The sequence below is a fragment of the Parasteatoda tepidariorum genome, chromosome 6 (genome assembly GCF_982258835.1).
Source record: "Parasteatoda tepidariorum strain Cologne lab strain chromosome 6, Ptep-v5.0, whole genome shotgun sequence".
NCBI lineage: Eukaryota > Metazoa > Arthropoda > Arachnida > Araneae > Theridiidae > Parasteatoda > Parasteatoda tepidariorum.
The window spans coordinates 26,132,166-26,153,151 of NC_141760.1; the positions used below are offsets into that span (position 1 = coordinate 26,132,166).

The following is a 20,986-nucleotide window of genomic DNA, read 5'->3' on the forward strand; positions in this document are numbered from 1 at the left end:
GAAAATCCCTCTTTTTGATGAGAACCATTTCATTTATGTCATTAATGAATAAACAGAGCATTCATAGTGTCTTAAGACAAGAAATGTATTCAAAAATAAGAGTTTCAATTAAAAATATGTGTGCTCAGTACTATGCAATGATAATTACACAATATATTTTATGATTTCTAAATTATTTAAGGGAACTTAGGTAATTTTTCATAAAATGTTTACTTAAAACTCTCAAAACTTTTATGTTTATATTTAAAAATCGCACATATGTTTAAAATGTGTGGGGAAGTTTGATCAACGATTTGACATTGATAGATTCATATTAAATCTCTCGCTTACCAGAGACTGCTAAAGATCCGTCACGGGAAACTGCAATGCATGTGACTGGTTCTTGGTGTTTCTCTTCCTTCCTAGATCGGGATTTTGTTGAAAACATCTCTGTTCTTTTACAAAAGAAATTCCATACGACAATCTTATTTCCACCACAAGTTATTAAAAATCTGTCATTATCCTGAGCCTGCAAAATTAAAAATTTTTGCATAAATCTTTTAAAAAGTTGCTTACTTTACTCATATTTTAAAATTCTTTTATTATCTTCAAGGTGAAAAAGCATAAAAATGCATCATTTATTGTTACAAATATTATAAATATTTTCTTCCGATCAGTGTAGCTATATTTTTGATATTTTCAAAAGTTTAAAAATTTAAATTTGATAATTTTGAATTAAATATTCGAGATAATTGACTTATCATATCTAATGATCATAATGATATATCCACAAACAAGAGGTGGAATTAAATTAATTGAACCACCTGCAAGTAGGAAAATTCAATTAATGTTTACATGTTAATAGAGTTACATGTTGAATTGATAGCAATTTTTAATTATATAAATGGAATTTTTCCGTCCGACTAACTAGTGCGCTCAAATATCACAAGGTATCTCAGTACAAGACAATTTTTTATCGTCTATTCTGTTTTGTTATAGATATATTATCGCGATATTATCGTTAAAAAAACTAATCATCAATTTGAAATCCGTCCACTATCCGACGAATTAAAGTTTTTAAATTTTATTTAGAGTTCTGTTCAGCCAAAACTACAAGTTTCAACAGTTTCTTAATCACTATAAGTGTAACTTATATCTACCTTTTAACGTAAAATAAACAAATGAAATCTGTATATCATACTGACTTTCTGGGATGCTCCTATTGTGTTTGACAAAATACGAATTACAAATAATATTTTCTGATTGATACAAATAAATTTTACCGCCAAAAAAAGATTGGACTACTTTTTGATATAAACTAGATTTAAAAAAATATTTTAGCTCAAATTTCTTTAAATTTTTATTTTTGTTATTTAGAGTTTTATTTAACTTTTAAGTGATATGTTTCGCGAACACTTAACAGTCCTGCAGTTGCCTGATAACTTAAATAGTAACATGCGTTTTATCACTCGCAATTTATCATATATCCAGCCTTTCTATGACGAAGATTTGTTTCATTAATCTTTAGTTGTCTCATAGTTAAAACATAATACTTGAAAAAAAATTTCTATAGTGTTAATATTAAAATTATTTTCCTGATAACTAAATGTTTAAAACAAGTTTTTTCTTTAAAAAATTTATTACGTATGCATGAAAAAAAGTTTTTTCCCCCTTTTTTTCTTCCTTTGCTATGTTATTTTATATTTTATGTTAATGAAATTGTGTAATAACGATCTACTTCTTAAGAAACATTTCACTAAAATATTAAATTTTGGAAAGAATACATTAACTACAGTGTTTATATTATCAACACTGAAATAATTTAACTTTTTGGTGTTCCCATAGAGCGAGAAACATAGTTGATATTATGATATTTTTGTAGCTTTGACCATAATTTTTTCTCAGTGTTTCAAATAAATATATCTTGGTTGATTTATGTATTTTATTTGAATAATAATAACTGTAAAAAGAACATTGTAATCCGTAGGCAAACTACAGAAAGCTAATTAATGCATGTTACTTCCGAATAATGAAAACATATTGTTGTCTTACCTCCATACAAAATGTTTCACGATAAGGAAAAAAAAATCAAATGAATCATACTGCCTTTGTTACAAATGAGCTTATTTTACATTTCTAATGCATATAAGAATATTCTTGCGGAAGTAATCCCGAATTGTAATCTAAATACAAAAACAGTCAGTAATCAATTTCGAAGTCATGTTCCCGCGGCTTTTTACTGTGAACAAATATGGTACGACAGCGAATAAATCTTTACATTGAGTCAAAAGTATTGACTAAATTCCCAGTTAAAAAGAAGATTATGTAGAATAGGCAGGGAGAGTCAGGCGTGCACGGAATTCGTAGAATATTTTAAGTAAATCTTGACTATCTACTCGCTAATGAGAGAACCTTGAAATGACAATATAAATTGTTTAATTAAAATATATGATAATTAATTTGATTTGAATTAGATAAAAATATCATCCTACAGAAAAATGAAGATGTCGTGATTGTATTAGCATTATTATGCAAAACTCTTGTTTATTTAAATATTTATTTACATTTCTTTTTTAATTATTTAGCTTCCAATGACTAAAACTTAATTTTTTTAAATTTTAATAAATCTGACATCTAAAAATGTTGTTACTTGAGTAATTAATTATAAAAAAAATCCAGTATAGTCAATATTAGGATAAAAAATAAATACAAAATGAACTATCCTTCCTTAAGCAGGAAAATGAAATAATATTATTTAATTTTTAAATTTCAATACATAAAATAAATTGATTTCTTACTTGTATGCTGGTCACCGGATCACTATGCCCACTGAGTGTTTGAAGCAACTTAGCAGAATGAATATCAAAGAGGTGAACTTTACCATCCTTGCAGCCAACTACACATCTGCAATTATCTCTCGCAAAACATAATGATGTCACAGCTGCGGCATGTCCATACAGGCAATGCACGTCAGAACCTGTCGTCAAAGATCTCACATGCACTGATTGGTCAGTGCAAGCTAGCAACAAAAATGTCGAGTCCCAAGATATGTCCATGTGAGTTATTGGAGCTGTAAGGTGGATTGTGTTCAATAGAGAAAAGTCTTCCAGACTCCAGATACATACGCATCGATCTGTCGAAGCTGAAAATATATAAATAAATAAAAAACCTACATTCTATCGAATTTTCACAAACTAGTTTTACCTCATTTTATTTTATTTTATAACTGTCGTTGAACAGTCAACCCGATTTTGAGTTCACTACTGTCAATGTTCAACTTCATAGACTTGTATCCAATCCAGAAGACCAGGGAACTTTTGTATCAATTATACTGAGACATTTTACTTCATGGAGGACTTTTTGATGGAAATATCCCTCATTTGTTTTACATAGAGAGGAAAACAATGAAAATCTTCCACTGTTAGCTAGATGGCAAGGGGATTCTAACCCATGATCCGTCTATCACTGAGGATATCTTATGTCTGCCCTGTTGTCGGTGCGAGCCGGGTGCGGAAGTATTACAAAATCTAGATAGCGCCTTAATATGGGGATACGGCGTTTCTATTGAATGTACAGAACATGTAAATAGCTTTCCTTAGCTACATTAAATAAGTAAAAAAAAGTGCAAAGTTAAAGTAGAACTATTTCTGACACGAGAGCTACATAAAAAATATGATATTAAGTGTGTTTAACTATTGCTACAGGGTATATAGAATACAGACTTAAATAGTTACACATGGTTTTTAGTTAATGGTAAGAAACAAGAGCTAAAAGTGCTAGAAATATTAATTTTTAAAAATAAACGAGAAGAATACGAATAAGGTGTTTGAACTGGTGCTCTATAGAAAAAAAATACGGACTAAGATAAACCTTTATAGATTCACCATTTGAAATATTTTTTGATGCTAATTAATACATTTGGAACTATATAGTTTTTAATGAAATTATACGTTTATTTAGTTAGTACACGTTTACATATTAAACTAAATTATGTGTTCTTAATTACTATATTTTAATATTAATGATCTTAATTTCTTTTTAATATTATTATTTTTAAAAGAAATTATTTTTTTCACCTGATGCGAAAATGTCATCCCCAGAATTTACAGCTACGGTACTAATTACACCTCTGTGATTTTCTAACTTATGGACTACTTGACTGCTATCTAGTCGACTGATTATAACTACTCCTGAATCAGATCCACTTATTATAAGCTCTTCAGAGTGGGTGGTTGTCAAACACTGAACACCAGAACTGTGATGGCTGGAAAAAAAATAGAAAAATTAATGGACCCATTTTTATGACAACGCAACAGTTTTCTTACTGTTTTAAGTAACTTGTTGATCACTTACTTTAGTTTATGAATAAAAGAGCCTTTTTCCACATCCCAAACAATAATTTCTGAGTCTTTGGATCCACTGATGAGAAATCTTCCAGATAGTGTTAAATATAAGCATGTGATTCTTTCCTTGTGTTCTAAAAAGAGAAAACTAACAAATAAGTTATCAGAAGAAAAAAAATTCGGAAAGCACTTTATGAATGAATCATGAAAAATGTACTCTTCGAGAAATCACCGGTGTTGAGAATACTGAGCAATTTTAAAACTTTTTATTAGATTTACCAAACTAAATTGCAAATCGTTAATCATTACCGATCAACGAGATAAATTCTCATGAATTTATCACTTTTATCTGCGCTTTTGGTTATTATTAATAAACATTGGTTATTGTTAGAGATAACTGATTAATTGGATTGATTACCACATAACATATGTACTAATTAATATAAAATAATTAATAATATACCATATTTCAGAATCAAATTACGGTATTAAGTACCAACATTTTGGGTGCAACATCCGTAAAATCTAATTTACGGTAAAATTCATTTTTATCAAGTTACATCCCGTAATTTTTATTAAATTAGAGTGATTCACGGATTTCACTTTGATTATTACTGTAAAACTCAAGGTTTATCAGATTGTTAATTCCGTAACATGTTCAGGTAAAAATGGATCTTAAGTTATAAATTCCGTCCCCCTCAGTACCGGTACTTCTAACCGTGATCTGATCCGGAATTTCTTATAATGTGAAACACTTTTTGATTGAAGTATCGAAATTGCTGTCTTAGAAAGTCATCAGTGTTGAGAATACTGCGCTGTAAGAAATTCCGGATCAAGTTACGGAATTGGGTATCTGCAATTTAGGGTGCAGCATCCGTAAAATGTATTCTACCGTGAAATACCGTGACGTAATTTTAATAATAATTTTTATTCAATTAGATGTATTCAGAGGTCTTGTAGTAATTATTACTGTAAATATTAGGGTTCATCAGTTTTTTTGTTCCCGTAGCATGTTCCGGTAAAAATCGATTTCACTATAAAAAAGTACCGTAACCCTGAGTGCCGATACTTTTTACAGCAATTTTGATCCGGAATTTTTTACAGCGTTGGCGGTTTTATAAATTTTTATTAGATTTAGAAATAAAATTGGCCCTCTTTGATTATAATTGGTCAATGTGATATATTCTCATAAATGTATCACTTTAAACAACATATTTGGCTATTGTTAATACACATATAGGTAATAATTAGCAATAACAAATAAATAATATTTAACCGTTGTTTTAACAATTACTATACGAGATACTATAACCATAGAACTAATAACCATTAAATATATATATTTTTTAACTTTAAAACTGTTGTTGAACAGTCGATCCCAATTTCAGTTTACGTCTACCAATATTCATCTCCATAGCCTTGTAACTTTTAACCCAATCAGAGAGACAAGGGAACTCCTGGATCAAGTAACCCCAGAGGTTTTGATTAATTATGGGAATTCAGAAGACTTCGTGACCACGACAAATTTAACATTCACCAGTCATACACGGGGATATTTGGCCGGCTGGATTCAAACTTCTGTTCTCACGAACGCGAGTCCAACTCCCTACCAGCCAGGCTATCCCGAAACTTAATATACATAATATAATGAACCATGCTTACCTGAGAAAACACGAACTAAATTTCTTGACGGTAGATGATACATTTCTATATTGGTTTCTTGTGATACGCATAAGGCATGTTGACTGTCAGGCGTACTGACCATGTTGTTAAGAGGGTGAAGGCAGGTCATCATGGTCACTTGGGGAGGCAGAGTAAGGTTAAGCCAACTATTCTGAGGCACAAGGACAGGAACAATATTGTTATTACACCACTCTCTTGCACTACTTACAAGCATGTCCATTGTCTTAGTTGTACCATCTATAAAAAGAATCAATATTATTTTGTACTTACTGAAAAATTACATATTTATGTTTTCAAAACTAAAAATTGCTTTTTTGACGTTTGAGCAATATTTGACTTGCATTTCGTTAGTTTTCACAATCATATAACATCAGAACAAACTCAGAACAAAATAGTCTCGAAATCACGTGAGTAATACTAAACGTGAAGCTTCAAATATTTTATGACTTTGTTTTCTTCCCTCATGTGTCATCACAGTATTTTGTGAGAGTTATCTCTCAATTTTTTATATCATTTGAAAATTATTTACACGGTATTATAGGATGGTGCAGGGGTTAGTGCAATCTCTTGGCAAGCAGGTTTCTTGTGTTTATTTTCTATAAAATATTAAATACTTATTTATGAATAATTCTTTTACTTTTGCTGTGGTAGTAAGCCCCGCTTTCTACTGGCTTCGTTTACCAATCCCTACGATTGAGATGCATTTATTTTTGTTTTGAATGGCAACTAAAGCAAACTAAAAATAACAAACAAACTGATTAAATCAAAATTAACAATTTTTCACTTAAAAAAAATTCCGAAAATTTTCCCTGCACTTACGCAAATCTGATTTGGAGATAAAGTTTCCAGTTTTATTCGGATAAAATGTAAATTGAAAGTAAGTCCCTTAAGCTACAAACTTGTATTTTCAATTCATACTTAATATTCGATTTCTAAAAAATACTAGTTAAATGTTTTTCACTAAAGTAATTAGTTAGCAATATAGATATTTTGCATAGAATTATGGTTAACTCTAAAGATAACGTTAATTGAGCCCTGCACGGCATGCGTGAGAAAAATCCAGCAAATAATAAATAATTTTAAATAAAAATTTGTTAAGGTTAACGTAAGACAAACGCAAATAAAAGCACTCTATTAAGAAAAAATAATTCCAATTATTTATTTACAATTAAAAACAGTTATTTTGCATTCAGTATTTTAAATGAAGATATTGAATATATATAATTCGTGTATATATATAGATTCTTATAAACGAACACTTTCATTTCGTAAGTTATTTTTAGTATAAATTTGCTCATGATTAGTAATTAAACCCGAACAGTTGTCAATATTAGGAAACTTCTTAAACCTATATGATTAAAAAATGGATCAAATCTACTCCAATGTATTGCTTTAAAGAAGTAATTAAGTTAATTGTTCCGCTATATTTACACGGGCGTTTCTATTCTTAAGGAAACGTGCTTCACTTTGATACGTAATTCCCAATTGATCCCTGACACGTTCAAATTAAGATCATTAGCTTAAAACAAGCTTTCTGAATAAGCTGAATAGAAAATTGGTGCTTCGAGCTGATATGCATGAAGCTTATTACTTTAAAAAAAAAATCATTGCGACTTTTTCATTCAACATTATGCTGTGAAAAAACTTTTATACCTAAAAATAGTTCGTTTCATTAAGTTCTCGAATGCTGTACATGACTATTAAAGTTACACAAATTGATTAAAAGAAACAGGGTAAGTGTAAAATAATTTTTCAAACATATGAAATACTGGGAGTTCGAGGATAAAAATATGCAATAGTATAATAATGGTCTCTAACAAAAATATTGTTCAAATGATTACCTATTCACGTGATTACACTGACAGTATTTCAAAATGTTCAAATAAGAACACCTATTTTTTCTATACAAACTTCACAGCCATAATAAAAATAAAACGCTAAATTTGAAAGAAATTTTCAGCACAAATTACGGTAAAATCAGACAGTGGTGAAACTAGAAAGATGTAGCACATCTGTAGAAAGCACGTTGTAGCATGTGTACTGCAAAAAAATTCCGGATTAAATTACAGTATAAAGTACCGGTACTCACGGTACTTGTACTTTTAAATGTAAAATTCATTTCAATCAGAACATGTTATGGAGCAAGAAATCTGACATACAATAATTTTTACAATAAAAAGTACCGTAGAATCACTGAATCACTCGAATTAAATAAATATTTCTGTAAAAACTACTACATAATATTTTAAGGTAAAAATGAATTTTACGCTGAAATGGATTTTATGATAAAATGAATTTTACGGATGATGTATCCAAAGTTCAGGTACTTTGTGCCGTAATTTGAGTTGGAATTTTTTTACAGGGTGTGTTTTCTTTTTATTTCCTTTCATCTTCAGTTCGTGTTCAATAGACCTGAATTTCTGTACAGTTTTTCTGTAATAAAATTTTTTTTTCTTCACCTCCGCCTAATGCCATTGTTTTCCATTGCTATAGGAACCAATTTTTAGCAAAAAAGCAAAGGCTTCCATATGAAAACTTATATTGTAAAGATGAGAACTGGAAAATTGTTTTAAACACTGTTCTAAAGCGCATAACTTATAATACCTTTATACGGAATTTATTCCGTTCTCTTGAGAGCATTTTCTGCAAGGGGATCATAGGCTGGCAATATTATTTTACAATCACCTTGCATAGTAATTAAACCGATCTTACTTAGTAAGGGTTTTAGCCAGTTGAGAATTTCCGTTGCTAACTGTAATGGATCTTGGCTGAGAACATCAACAGACTGTTTTGTCATACTGTACAATAATTCTATCTCCCAATCAAGCATCTAAAAACAAAAACAAATGTATGTATTTAGCTTAGGCTGTATGAAATGGCTATAAAACTGTATGAAGTATTAGAAGTTAAAATGATCTTCAATATATCCAATTTATAAATTATCATTGATTAAATTTTTATTTTATAAATCAAAAGTTATTAGTACAATAAAAATTGCTTGTGAATCTATGAAGAATTTAAAAAATCTTACTATACTATTCAAATTATTATAAGAATAAAAACTTGAATCATAAAATAGGCATTTAACAATTTGAGAAAAAAAAACACGCATAAAGATACCAATTTGCATTTTTAATGAGTTTTATTGCAAGCTTTTCAAGTTTCTACAATTGATAAAAAACTATTAATAACCAAGCATGAAAACAAAATATAATTATATGATGTTCATAATAATAATATCTTATTTTTATAAAAATAATAACAATATTAATAACCAAGCATGAAAGCAAAATATGTATAAGATGTTCATAATAATAATATCTTATTTTTATAAATATAATCTCACTACATTGCTTTGCGTATAAAAACTATTTATTTTTCAAAAAATAGATTTAAAAACAAAACTCTTTTCATAAAAATATCGTATGCAACGATAAAACGATAAGTATCATTAAAACTTGAGTCATCAGTAGGTAAATTTGAATATGCAACTTCTGATAATATTATGACGGATAAAAAATAATCAAAAATATTGGATATGATATCGTTTAACTTGGAAATTTGATCCTATATATCAACACTTTGATGAAAAAAAAGTCTCTACATAACTACTCCACATTAGTTTATCAATTCAATTATGTACAGTTTTTGCACTTTATCTACTATACACTATCAGAGCAAAATTTTTCCTGACATCCAGCAGTAGGGACTCAGTGAGTCTAAATCCCTGGATACTGGTAATCCCGGGCTTTAAGAGAGTCGAGTCATATATTATAAAGTTGAAACGACGAATAGAGCCATTTTGGTTCTTCTCGTTTTTTGTTAATCTGTAATTCAAAAAATAACTTACTGAAAGTGCTGAATATTTTTCACTTTTCATTATTTGATTCAATATTTTATTTAATCATTCATGTGTTAGCCTTACAGAAACGTGACCCTATACCTAGAATGAAGGGAGGGGTAAGAGTGACTCCTTATTTATTTTGGTAGTTATCCCTTTGGTAAGTATAGGCTAGCCCAGTTTTATTAAAAAGCAGAAGTATTTCAACACATGTATAATTATTTATTGAGAAAAGGAATTTCAATTAGCTAAGAAATTAATATGTAAGTAAAACTGAAAAGTTAACGTTCCGTTCAATCAAATATTTCCGTTAATCAAATCGACTAAAATACGATATAATAGACCAGCTTTTGAGATATTGTCATAGGAATTGAATTTCAGGCATCCCTCAGAACTGAAGCATGTTCTAGCAATTAGGACAGTTGATTTTGTTGGCTAAATAAACTGTATTTTAATTCGTTCCTAAAGTGCTATGTGGGATTCAAATCGAGGCTCTAAACAGGCCAGTCTAGTTTTTGAACACCCATTTCAGCAAAACATGTCAGCGTAAGTCTAGAGGAGTGATTGGAGCAACCCTACTGGAAGAGAAATGACACTTTACGGAAATACTGTCATAGAGTTAGGGCAGCAACATTGTTCAGAATGCCCGCATACACCGAAGAGCCATTACATTATGACCACCCTGCTAATAACATGTAGGCCCACCTTTAGCCCACAAAACTGCTAGAACCCGCCGTGGCATTGATTCCACAAGGTACTGATAGGTAGTCTGAGGTAACTGGTACCAAGCGCTCACCAACTGGTCCTGCAATTCTCTCACATTGCGAGGGGGTAGCGTGGCAGCATGAATTCGGTTTTCCAATAAGGACCACAATTGCTGTATTGGATTAAGGTCAGGTGAATTTGGGGGCCAAGACTTGAAAGTCACTGGAATATTCCTCGAACCAATCCATGACGATTCGACCCTTATGACATGTATGTTATCCTGTTGGTAAGCATCATCCCCCGCAGGAAAAACTGTTGCCATGAATGGGTGAACCTGGCCTGCAACTATGTTCAAGTAGCTTCCAGACGTCAGGGATTGTTCTATGAGGATTATGGGTCCTAATATGCTCCATGAAAACATTGTTGCTGGGCGAGAAACCATGAAAACCTGGGCGAGCCCATTGTTATAGATGGTGGGTGGTCATAATGTAATGGCTCTTCGGTGTATATCAGGTTTCATTGTTTCCAACCCCAGGAGGAGAAATGGGTTATAAGGCATACCATTAAAGTCATCCCCACCTTCCAATTCCTTTTAGACTAGTGCCTGGATACATTTGGCCAGACAGTGCACAATCGTTATTGATTTGGGTATTTCTTATATTAAAATAATTATTTTCAAAGCTCAAAAAGTGCTTTATAAATTTGAAAGAAGTGAAAAACGAAATCCAATTTTAAGAAATATTGCTAATTCTTGAATCTGATTCAATAATGATAAATTGAAGAGAACTAAGTTTGAATAAATAATCTAATTTTAGATGTTAATGTTTGTACGATATATTTTTAGAATATTACCTGACAACGTACGATTTCCAATATACTTCTCGTATAGCTTATCGATGCTCCTCGTGTGGCAGCAAGTAGAAAATCGAAATTGCAAACGGCGTCTTGTTTCAACTTTTTTTGATCACCTATAATCAGAAGAAAAAATACCTTGTTCTTTCATTTTTAGATTTGAATAAATTTCTTGACTTTTAAAAAGGCTTTAATGATTGATTTAACTAATAATTCTTATGATCACAGTTGTGGAGTGATTTAGTATGGTTTGTATCACAAATATATTTTCCAATTGTATGTCGGAAATAAATATTATACAAGCGTAACTATTAGGAGCTATACATTACCAATTATTTCTCGATTTGCTGCTAACTTTGCAGCAACTTATTAAATGACTTCTGTATTACTAAAATTAACTAAAAACTTATTACAGAAACTTAGATGTAACGTATTATAGAAACCTTTATATAACTTATTAAAAAACTTATATTTATTCGAAATTGCTAAAGAAAATAACTATTATAATATAATTCATGATTATTCAAACAAACAGTCATTATGTAATACACTAGTATTGAAGGAAATTTAATATAACATTGTAATTAATCATTAAGGATAAAATAATTTTCTTTTATAATATAAATCACTCTCATTGAAGAAATTTTAATTTAATTTATTATTATTGAAGAAAACCTTTAAGAATTATAATATAACTCACTGTTATTCTAAAAGGTAATTCAATATTAAAATATTATTTATATCCAAATTATATTATGTTATATCAAAATTCATAATATAAATATATATTATTTATATCATGTTATATCAAAAAATAAGATGCTGTTGTAATAAAATTCCTTATTCTTACAGAATAATATAGAAGAAGGTCTTGCAGAATATAATAATATAACTTTTTTTAAAAGTGTTTATGTCAAACTTGAAAATTTCAAATTATATAATTAGTTCTCGTAATGAAATATAAAAAAGTGTTTTATGTAGAAAATATAATAGAAAAAATGTGTTCATGCTAAATTCTCCGTTTGGAATTTTTTTAAATAAAATAGATCATTTCATTTACCACAAGATGGAACATTTAACTCAGAACATACAAAGACAGTGGTAAAACACCACACTTAATTAAATATGTCATGAATAGAATTATTTTCATCTTAATTTAAACTTTTAGCAAATATTTCAAAAAAGGTTTAAATTTTTTTTCCTATTCAATTAAAGTATTAAAGTATCAAGTATCACGATGGATTGATCATTTACAGTTTCGTATTCAACAAATTTCCGAAAACCATTTCCAGTTTGTATCACACAAATAATGCCAATAAAATTGACTTATATTGTTACATAAGTCGCTTCGCCTATTTCATTTTTTTTCGCAAAGATGGAAAGATGAAAATCGAAGCACCATCGAGGCATGTAGTTTTTTTGCTGAAAAATGGAGATAATTTAGGAATAATCTTATTGGCGCAAAACGTAAGCAAAATTTTGAATGAAAATTTCAAATATTCCATTTTCGCGAAGATGTGTAATATATTTTCAAATTTTTTTTAGCAATAATTTTTTGTACTGAGTTTAAAATAATAATGCTAAATGTATAATAAATTTTAAGTTAAAATACATATTATAACTAATTTTCGTAAGATATATTTGACATAAATTATAATTTATATTATTTATGTCATGAAATCATTGTGAATAACTTTAGATTTCTTATAATTTGCTAGGTTTATCAACAGGAAATAAATTCTCCCCTGTATTAGGAAATTTAAAAATTGTGTTTTATTGCAAATTGTAAAAAAATATACCTTACTATACAAAGCATGTGAAAGTTGTATAAAGTAGAAAACATTTAAATACGCAATAATGATACGAGATAAACTTTTGAAAATAATTAAATATTATGTCAGCATGTACTTTTATTTAGAATGCCACAATACCTATTCATACGCATAGGAAACTCGCGTGCAATAAAAGATCATTATATTTATAAATAACTAATGAGAATCAAATATTTGACCAAATCATATCACCACAAAAATAATGAGCTCTTTTCATTACCTTTCAAACAGAAACTAACGATTAAAAATAATTATCTCTATCTTGTTGTTTTTAATTGCCTATTTTGATGCTTAAGAGCAGTTTTAATTTCAAACTAATTGCAAAGATTTGAGAAAAGCAAAATAAGCACAGATTTTCCCTCCGAACTGTAATATAACTTTAAAAAATATTTTCTTTAGTTTGAATAATATTTTATTGATAATAATTAAAACTATTTGTGGGCTTTTAAGCAATCTTCATGATATTTTTCCGGTCGCAATTAGTTAATGAGTATTGTATGGAAGAAGCAATTAAATTTAACGGACATGAATTAATTTATTGCAAATGCAGATTTTTTTTTATTGCATAAGTCTTTGTTTTATATGTCTAATTGATATTATAATGTTTTAATAAAAGATGTTTTTTTATTCATGCCATTTTATGAAACGTTGGAAAACGCAGCAATTGGCATTATAAATTTGTTTTTTAGCGTTGTTGTTGCTGTCGTATGTCATTAAGGCAAGGTGGTTCGTTTGTTCTTGCTTTCCAGTCGCGCTATCTATAGTCAAGAATTTGACTTCTGTCACATCCATACGTCACATCCGGTTACAAAGAGGATCCATTCATACATCCATTCATTCATTAGCAAGCCGTAATTCTGATCTGAACCAGAGAACGATCTCCAATTCTGTATCCCCAGAGATATAATACTTTATAGCGTTTCACACCAAAAATCAAATTTATCACAGAAGAATTCAAATTGTTCCTTCAGGATTATTAACCAAATTTTTATTGATATATATTTGGCATCAGGAATTCTGGAATTATCTGAAATTTTATTTTCTTAAAGGTTAACGAAAATCATTATCTTGACAAAATCTTGGTTGACATAAATCAGAATTTGGAAAAATCGAGTTCAACATAAATCATAATCCTACCAACCTTGCTTGGCAAAATAAAACGATCCCTTCCCGAAGAATTATATTATCATAATCAAAGTGTCAAAAATACAGTGTTAAGCTAAAGACATGATAGTATTTCTTCTAGCCAGAATTTTAAAGTTTTATTTTTATTTTTTATGGAACATATAAAATTCAAATTTGTAAATAGTTTATGTAATTAATAGACGTAAAATAACTTAAATATTTTCCTTTTTTCTTTAATTGAAATCATCAACAACAATACACTTTTTCAAAAAATTATTTTTGTAACTTATTTTCTACATAAGTAAAATATGTTTTTTTTAAAATTTATTTTGGTGTCATCATTTTTGGTGTGAAATGCTATAAAGTATTATACCTCTGAGGCACTGAAATGAAGATTGATCGGTCTCTGGTTCAGGTCAAAATTACGATCTGTGGATGAATGAATGGATGTACACTCTATAACAAAAAAATCGACGCCCCAAGACGGAAATGTCCGATTAAAACGAAAATTGGTGGATAGGAAGACAATAGAATAGTGAATGATTAAAATTTCAGAACAATTGAATAATTTATTGCAGAGTTACAGCAACAAGTTCAATAAGGTGTTGACCCGTCTCTAGCCTGGATACAAGCTGCCACCCGGCGTGGCATAGCCCGATAAAGCTCCCGCATGGTCTCTTGCGGTATTTCCTGCCAAATTCGATGCAATTGTCGAACGAGGTCATCAACATTCCGTGCCAGATGCAATCGCCTTCCCATCATATCCCAGACATGCTCGATGGGAGAGAGATCTGGTGATCTGTCAGGCCAGGGAAGAGTTTGACAAGCTTGCAGACAGTTCATAGCAACACGTGCCGTATGTGGTCTGGCATTGCCCGGCTGAAAAACCTGCCCAGGGCACTGCAAAAGGAACTTTAGCAAAACAGGTCTTAGGATTACGTCGACGTACCGCTGTGCAGTAAGTGTACCTCTAATGATAACCAAAGGGGAAATCCGGCTGTCAAAGGAAATTGACACCCCAGACCATAATGCCTTGTTGAGGGCCGGTGTGGCGTGCAATAGTGAAGGCAGGATCCCCCCTCTGCCCTGTGTGTCTCCAAACATGTCTTCGATGATCGTCAGGACACAGTTCGAAGCGGGATTCGTCGCTAAAATTCGACGTCTCTAGTCGGCATCAGTCCAGCCTGATCGAGCGTCTATTTTGCGCGTCTTAGTGCGTCGATTTTTTTTGTTATAGAATGTTTAAATGGGTCCGCCCTATATACGTGTGCAACGTATGGGCATGGACGAAGTAGCATGTCAAAAAAAATTATGATTCATCATTAGTGTTCTCAGCAGTCTTTATTGAAAAAAGTGTCTCAAAAAAAAAAGAATAAGTACTATATTATAATTTAGTTGAGTTTTCAGTAAGTTTTTGAAAATATTCTGGTTCAAATTTTTACTAATACAGTTTCTTTCTTTTCAACTAACCATTTCTCTTTAGGTATGTGAATATTTTTTTAACAATATGTGACTAAATCAGATGATTAAATCAGTCATATCTTAAACTAAGAAAAAAAAACATTACCATTTCAGTGCAAAATCAATATTAAATATAGGAATGATAAAGTGCTCTTAAAATGAATGGAGGAAGGTAGGAAAGGAAATGACATGACAACAAACCACTGAATCATTCGACTGACCACTGAGCATGAGATGATACCAAAGCTCGTCTATCTCTCTCAACATATCTGACCAGTCATCCCTTCTCTTTGACTTGGATTCATCCATCGGTGAACCCTTCAATGGAAAACATCAACCATTTAATTAAAACACAACCCGCATACCAGTATTATACAATTTTATACCAAATTTCATTAGATTCATAGCTTAAAACTAGTGTCCTCAAACTGCCAAAAGCAGCCAGCCGGTATTCCTAGATAAGCCAACTGAAGTATTCCCCACATTTTAGGTATCCGGTTCGTCATATTTTAGTTTGATAACATTTCAAAATTTACTCAGGGAGGGTAATTTTATAAAATAATTAACAGAAGAATTAAAATAACTGATATACGTAACAGAATTGAAAATTGTAACTGTAATGAATGATAAAAAATTTTACATAATTTTTTCCCCACATAGCATGTAAAATATAATGGGAACATAACATAAGAAAATACGCATCAATAACCAGTAAATTTTAGATGCCGAGCAGTAATATCATTTACAAAACTGTTAACTTAAATTAGTTGAAGGATTTACACTATTTATCAACCAAGCTGCTTTGTCTTTTTAATAGAGTGCTCTCTCAAAATTTTAAAATTTCAAAAGTGTAATTATAATTAAAAAGGGTGCACAAATCAAAGAAAACTTCATAAAAGTTTTAGATATTAGACTTTTCCGTACCTTTTGAAAGCTATACGTAATTCCATAATTGAAATTAAGATCCATATTAATTAAGGAAAACCATGATAATTGGTATCCTTCGGAAAAGACAAGCTCCGTCACCAATAGTTGGCATGACAGTATGCTGCACCATATCAACGTTTATTGTTTAAATTTTCTACAGCCATTTTATAAAGGCTAAAAAAAAGACTAAGTAGTTAATTCTTAACTGAGTTTTTATTTCTATAAGAATACTAAGATTATTCTAAAAAAAACTTAACGAACAACTAAAAGTTCACCACTACTTAAATTATTACTTAAAGTAACCAAAAAAATGAATAATACTTGTAACTAACCGTTGTTAATAGATAAAGAAATATTTGAGTTTATGGTACCCAAGAAGAGAAATCTGCATACTAATAAATATCTTTGATGAGATCAAAATTTGGAAAATTTGTTTAAAATAAAGATAAATTTACATATTTATAATATCCTAAGTTCTGAACCTAATTGCTTTAATTATTGCGTTTAAATTTAACCTATAACTTAAATGTACCTTTTGTTCCTTTTCCATAAGAAATCCCAAGTGAAAGGCATTTCCGAGGTCAGTATGGCAAACCCTGGAATCTTCACTTGTGGGCAGATAACGTTCTCTGACTGCATCTGCAATAGTTGTGTGACTCCAGTACAAGTAAGGGCGTTTATCAACGTAATACATTTTCATTAACACACCTAAAAAAAAGTACACTTCTTTATAAGATGTAAATGTGCCACATTTTAAAGTAACCAATTTATACAGACGGAAGGAGTTATTATAGAGCTGTTATAAACTACATAGATGCATCAAAAGTACAGATACAAGCAGTTTAAATTAGACATTCAGATCAATGACTTCCTTTAATCGTGCATGTCAATTCATCCAACAGGATGTGAAAGAGGTCTGAGTGCTGTTTCTTTACTCTGTCAGGTCAAAGACAACAAACCTATAGTGAGTTTGAAAATAATATTCAAACACAATTCACCAAGCTAATAGGCGAAAGAACGGATATTTCACAGGCATGTTTATTTACTACCATATATGGCAGTACTTTTACTTTCGTTACTTGTACCGCCGTTACAAGTAGAAAGTACGTACTTTTACTTGTACTTCGTTACTTTTTAAATTTAGTACTTTTACTTGTACTTTCGTTACTTTTTTAGAGAAAAAGTACAAGCATTTGTAACGGAAATATCGAATGAAATCGTTACTTTTTTCTAAAACTCGGTAAGCTTTCTAAAAAAAATTAAATTAAAAAAACTGCTTATGTTTTTTTAATTTATAAAATTAATGAGCAATATATATGCATTCATAGCTAACTTCGTGTTTAAATACCTTCTGTTTCAACTTATACTGCACATTCAATTATTTTTTACTAGCTCAAAGATCACTAGCTCAAAGCTATCTGAAACCCCGTGTTTGCTTTGTTTATGTTTGTGCTTTTAAAACACGTTTCTAAAGAGTAAAACAATTTTAAATCAATGGTAATTTAAATAAATAAAAATAATAAACTAAAAATCAAAATCAATTGATAAAATTTCTTTTTCGTGCAAATCCATAAAAAGTTTGATATTAAAATTATATTTGATTTTAAAATTATATTATACGATTATATTATAAAATTATATTATAATATTCTTCCGAATTTAAAAATAAATTGATATCCATAACTTTCAAAATTAAAAATAATTAAATAAATAACAACAATTTTGCAAAAACATTAAAGAACATAAGAATATTATTCAATAAAATTTTAGGTTACTTTGAATTTTCGATTTTTTAGAAATGTACTTTTAAATCGTTACTTTTTTTGTTTAGTACTTGTACTTTTACTTGTACTTTTTACTCGTTACTTTTTAAAATGAGAACTTTTTACTTTTTACTCGTTACTTTTTTTAAAAATACTGTACTTTTACTCGTTGCTTTTTAAAAGTAACGTTGCCATATATGTTTACTACTCATCGGCTTGACATACAAACCAAACCTTGCAGATCAATGAGGCCCTTCAGGTTTTATCAAATCAAGGTTCAAGTTTTATCACACTTCTGGTTGCGAGGATTTTGGAGACAGGCATAAGTATTATCATTAAGGATTTTAGAGACAGGGATTAGTATTGGCATTAGGGATTTTAGAGACAGGGATTTTGGAGAAAGGGATTACTATTAGCATTAGGGATTTTAAAGACAGGGATTTTAGAGACAGGGATTTTAGAGACAGGGATTAGTATTACGGACTCTAGAGATAGGGATTAGTATAAGGGATTAGTATTAATTAGATTACTATAAGGCATTAATGCCAAAAAAGTAAAAATTTTGCTAAGTAACTTTTAATAATAAATTCCTCTTGTAATTACTTTTTTTACAGGAAAACATAGGTTTAAAAAAATTGATTCTTTAAAATTATTTCCCTTTGCTTATTTTTTTTCAAATATCTATTCATTAATATTTATGAGGTGTTTTTATTTTGAATAACGGATCATGGTACAATGCTTAATCCTATCAACTAGCTATGAATTTCTTCCTGAACCTAACCAAGACCTAACTATTTCACAGGAAAATATTTTCATTGAGATTTTCAAGTAAGTAGTAAGTTGGTAATAGTCAAATATTATTTTATAGAAATTGTGGCTTAGAGGTCAGTTAATGACAAAAATGAAAATTAACATTAGTTGATTAATATATTAATTTATTAATAAATATATTATTTAATTAATTAATTCATTTATTTTTGTTTCTACAAAAATTAAAACCGACGTTTAAAAAATTATTTATTTGTGAACAACAGATTGCAATGGAGAATAGAGTGAAGTTTTAAAAAATCTAGTTTGGGCAGAAGGATAAAATAAATCTTGAAGAAAAAAAATGTTTTATGTTGAAAAGATTTCATTTGGTTGGGACAGTGGTACAAAATAAATTTATCAGTAAATAATCAGAATCAAATCTATCGAATTTAACAATTCACTGCAATGTTATTTCATCCCTAAGAGAAAATACTAAACTAGTAATATAAATATCGATTTAAACTTTGAGCAATAACGTAGAAATATTTTTTTTAAACATAAGGTAGAATTCCGGAGTTAGCGTGATTCTAAATGGTTTATAAGATTTATATAGTTGATGGTTTAACGTTTGGTTGATAGTTGATGGTTTAAACGATTTAAATAGTTTAGATGGTTGAAAAAATTTTGTGAAAAAATTTTAAAAATAGAATAATGATCTTTTTGTATCTCATTAGTTCTTGTGTCTAATTTATCAATATTTTTTTCACTAAACACCTTAAATGCCACCAAAAAATAAAAATCTATTATTACAACCATCCTGAAATATTTATATTTTATGTTGAAAAATTGGTAAATTTCTAAAATTTCAGAACGTAATTTCAAAATTACGAAAATACCATTAAGTACTATAGTTATGCTGAATCAATAAGTACATTTCTTATAAAATTGTAAGTAACTTAACCAAATAGTAAATAACTAAAAAATAGTCAATACATTCTTGGCATTTTTAAAAGAAAATAATAAATGAAGGTTCTATAATTATTCTCATCTTTAAAATATAAAAGATACTTTAGGTTATTTATGAAAAATGTAAGTACAGAATGCCCCTTAATCTTATGATACAATTCCTAAACTATCGTTAAAAAATAGACGATTAATGATATATTAATAAGGAATATGAATGCCTTTGCAAAACTATATCATAGTGATTTTCTCGAAAAAAATTTAATTACCTAAGTTGCTAAATTGGTAAAAGTTACATCCTTACGAAAGTAATTAAAAATGTGTAGATAAAATACGCAGTTGAATTCTGAGCCATTCAAAAGTGAAAATTTATTTTCCTTTTCTTAAACTTTTTTTCCGAAAATAACATCCTGTAATTGAATACTTGCAATTGACGTCACGCATAGATCAGCCAATCAAATTCGACACACACGCGAGACGTCGCTTTCAGGTATCCAATCAAATCTGATCCGAAAATTGATTCAGCATTTAAATAAACTAAAGCTTAACCTGTAAGGTTGACACGTCGTGCGCAACCACGTGACTATATTCGACCAAGTAATTAGTTGCAAATACTCAATTGAAATTTTAACACCAATATCGCAATATATTTTTTTCACAAAACTTTTCATTAAAATGTTCCTTTAAGACTTAAATTTAATTATATGACACTCAAGGAATGCAATCTTAAGGAGAAAAAAATTCTTTTTACGTGGTAAAGAA

General features: G+C 29.5%; 1 protein-coding gene across 1 annotated transcript in view; it reads right to left on the minus strand.

Moving 5' to 3' along the window:
- Positions 1-20,986, minus strand: part of LOC107450170 (NACHT and WD repeat domain-containing protein 2-like) — a 147,872-nt gene that overhangs the window by 23,919 nt on the left and 102,967 nt on the right. Inside the window, exons 11-19 of the mRNA XM_071178889.2 lie at positions 17,281-17,456; positions 16,043-16,139; positions 11,404-11,519; positions 8,718-8,835; positions 5,985-6,242; positions 4,333-4,456; positions 4,056-4,243; positions 2,778-3,121; positions 331-508 (exon numbers count right to left, since the gene is read on the minus strand). Coding sequence (XP_071034990.2) covers positions 331-508; positions 2,778-3,121; positions 4,056-4,243; positions 4,333-4,456; positions 5,985-6,242; positions 8,718-8,835; positions 11,404-11,519; positions 16,043-16,139; positions 17,281-17,456 — 1,599 coding nt within the window. The remainder of the gene's footprint in view (positions 1-330; positions 509-2,777; positions 3,122-4,055; positions 4,244-4,332; positions 4,457-5,984; positions 6,243-8,717; positions 8,836-11,403; positions 11,520-16,042; positions 16,140-17,280; positions 17,457-20,986) is intronic.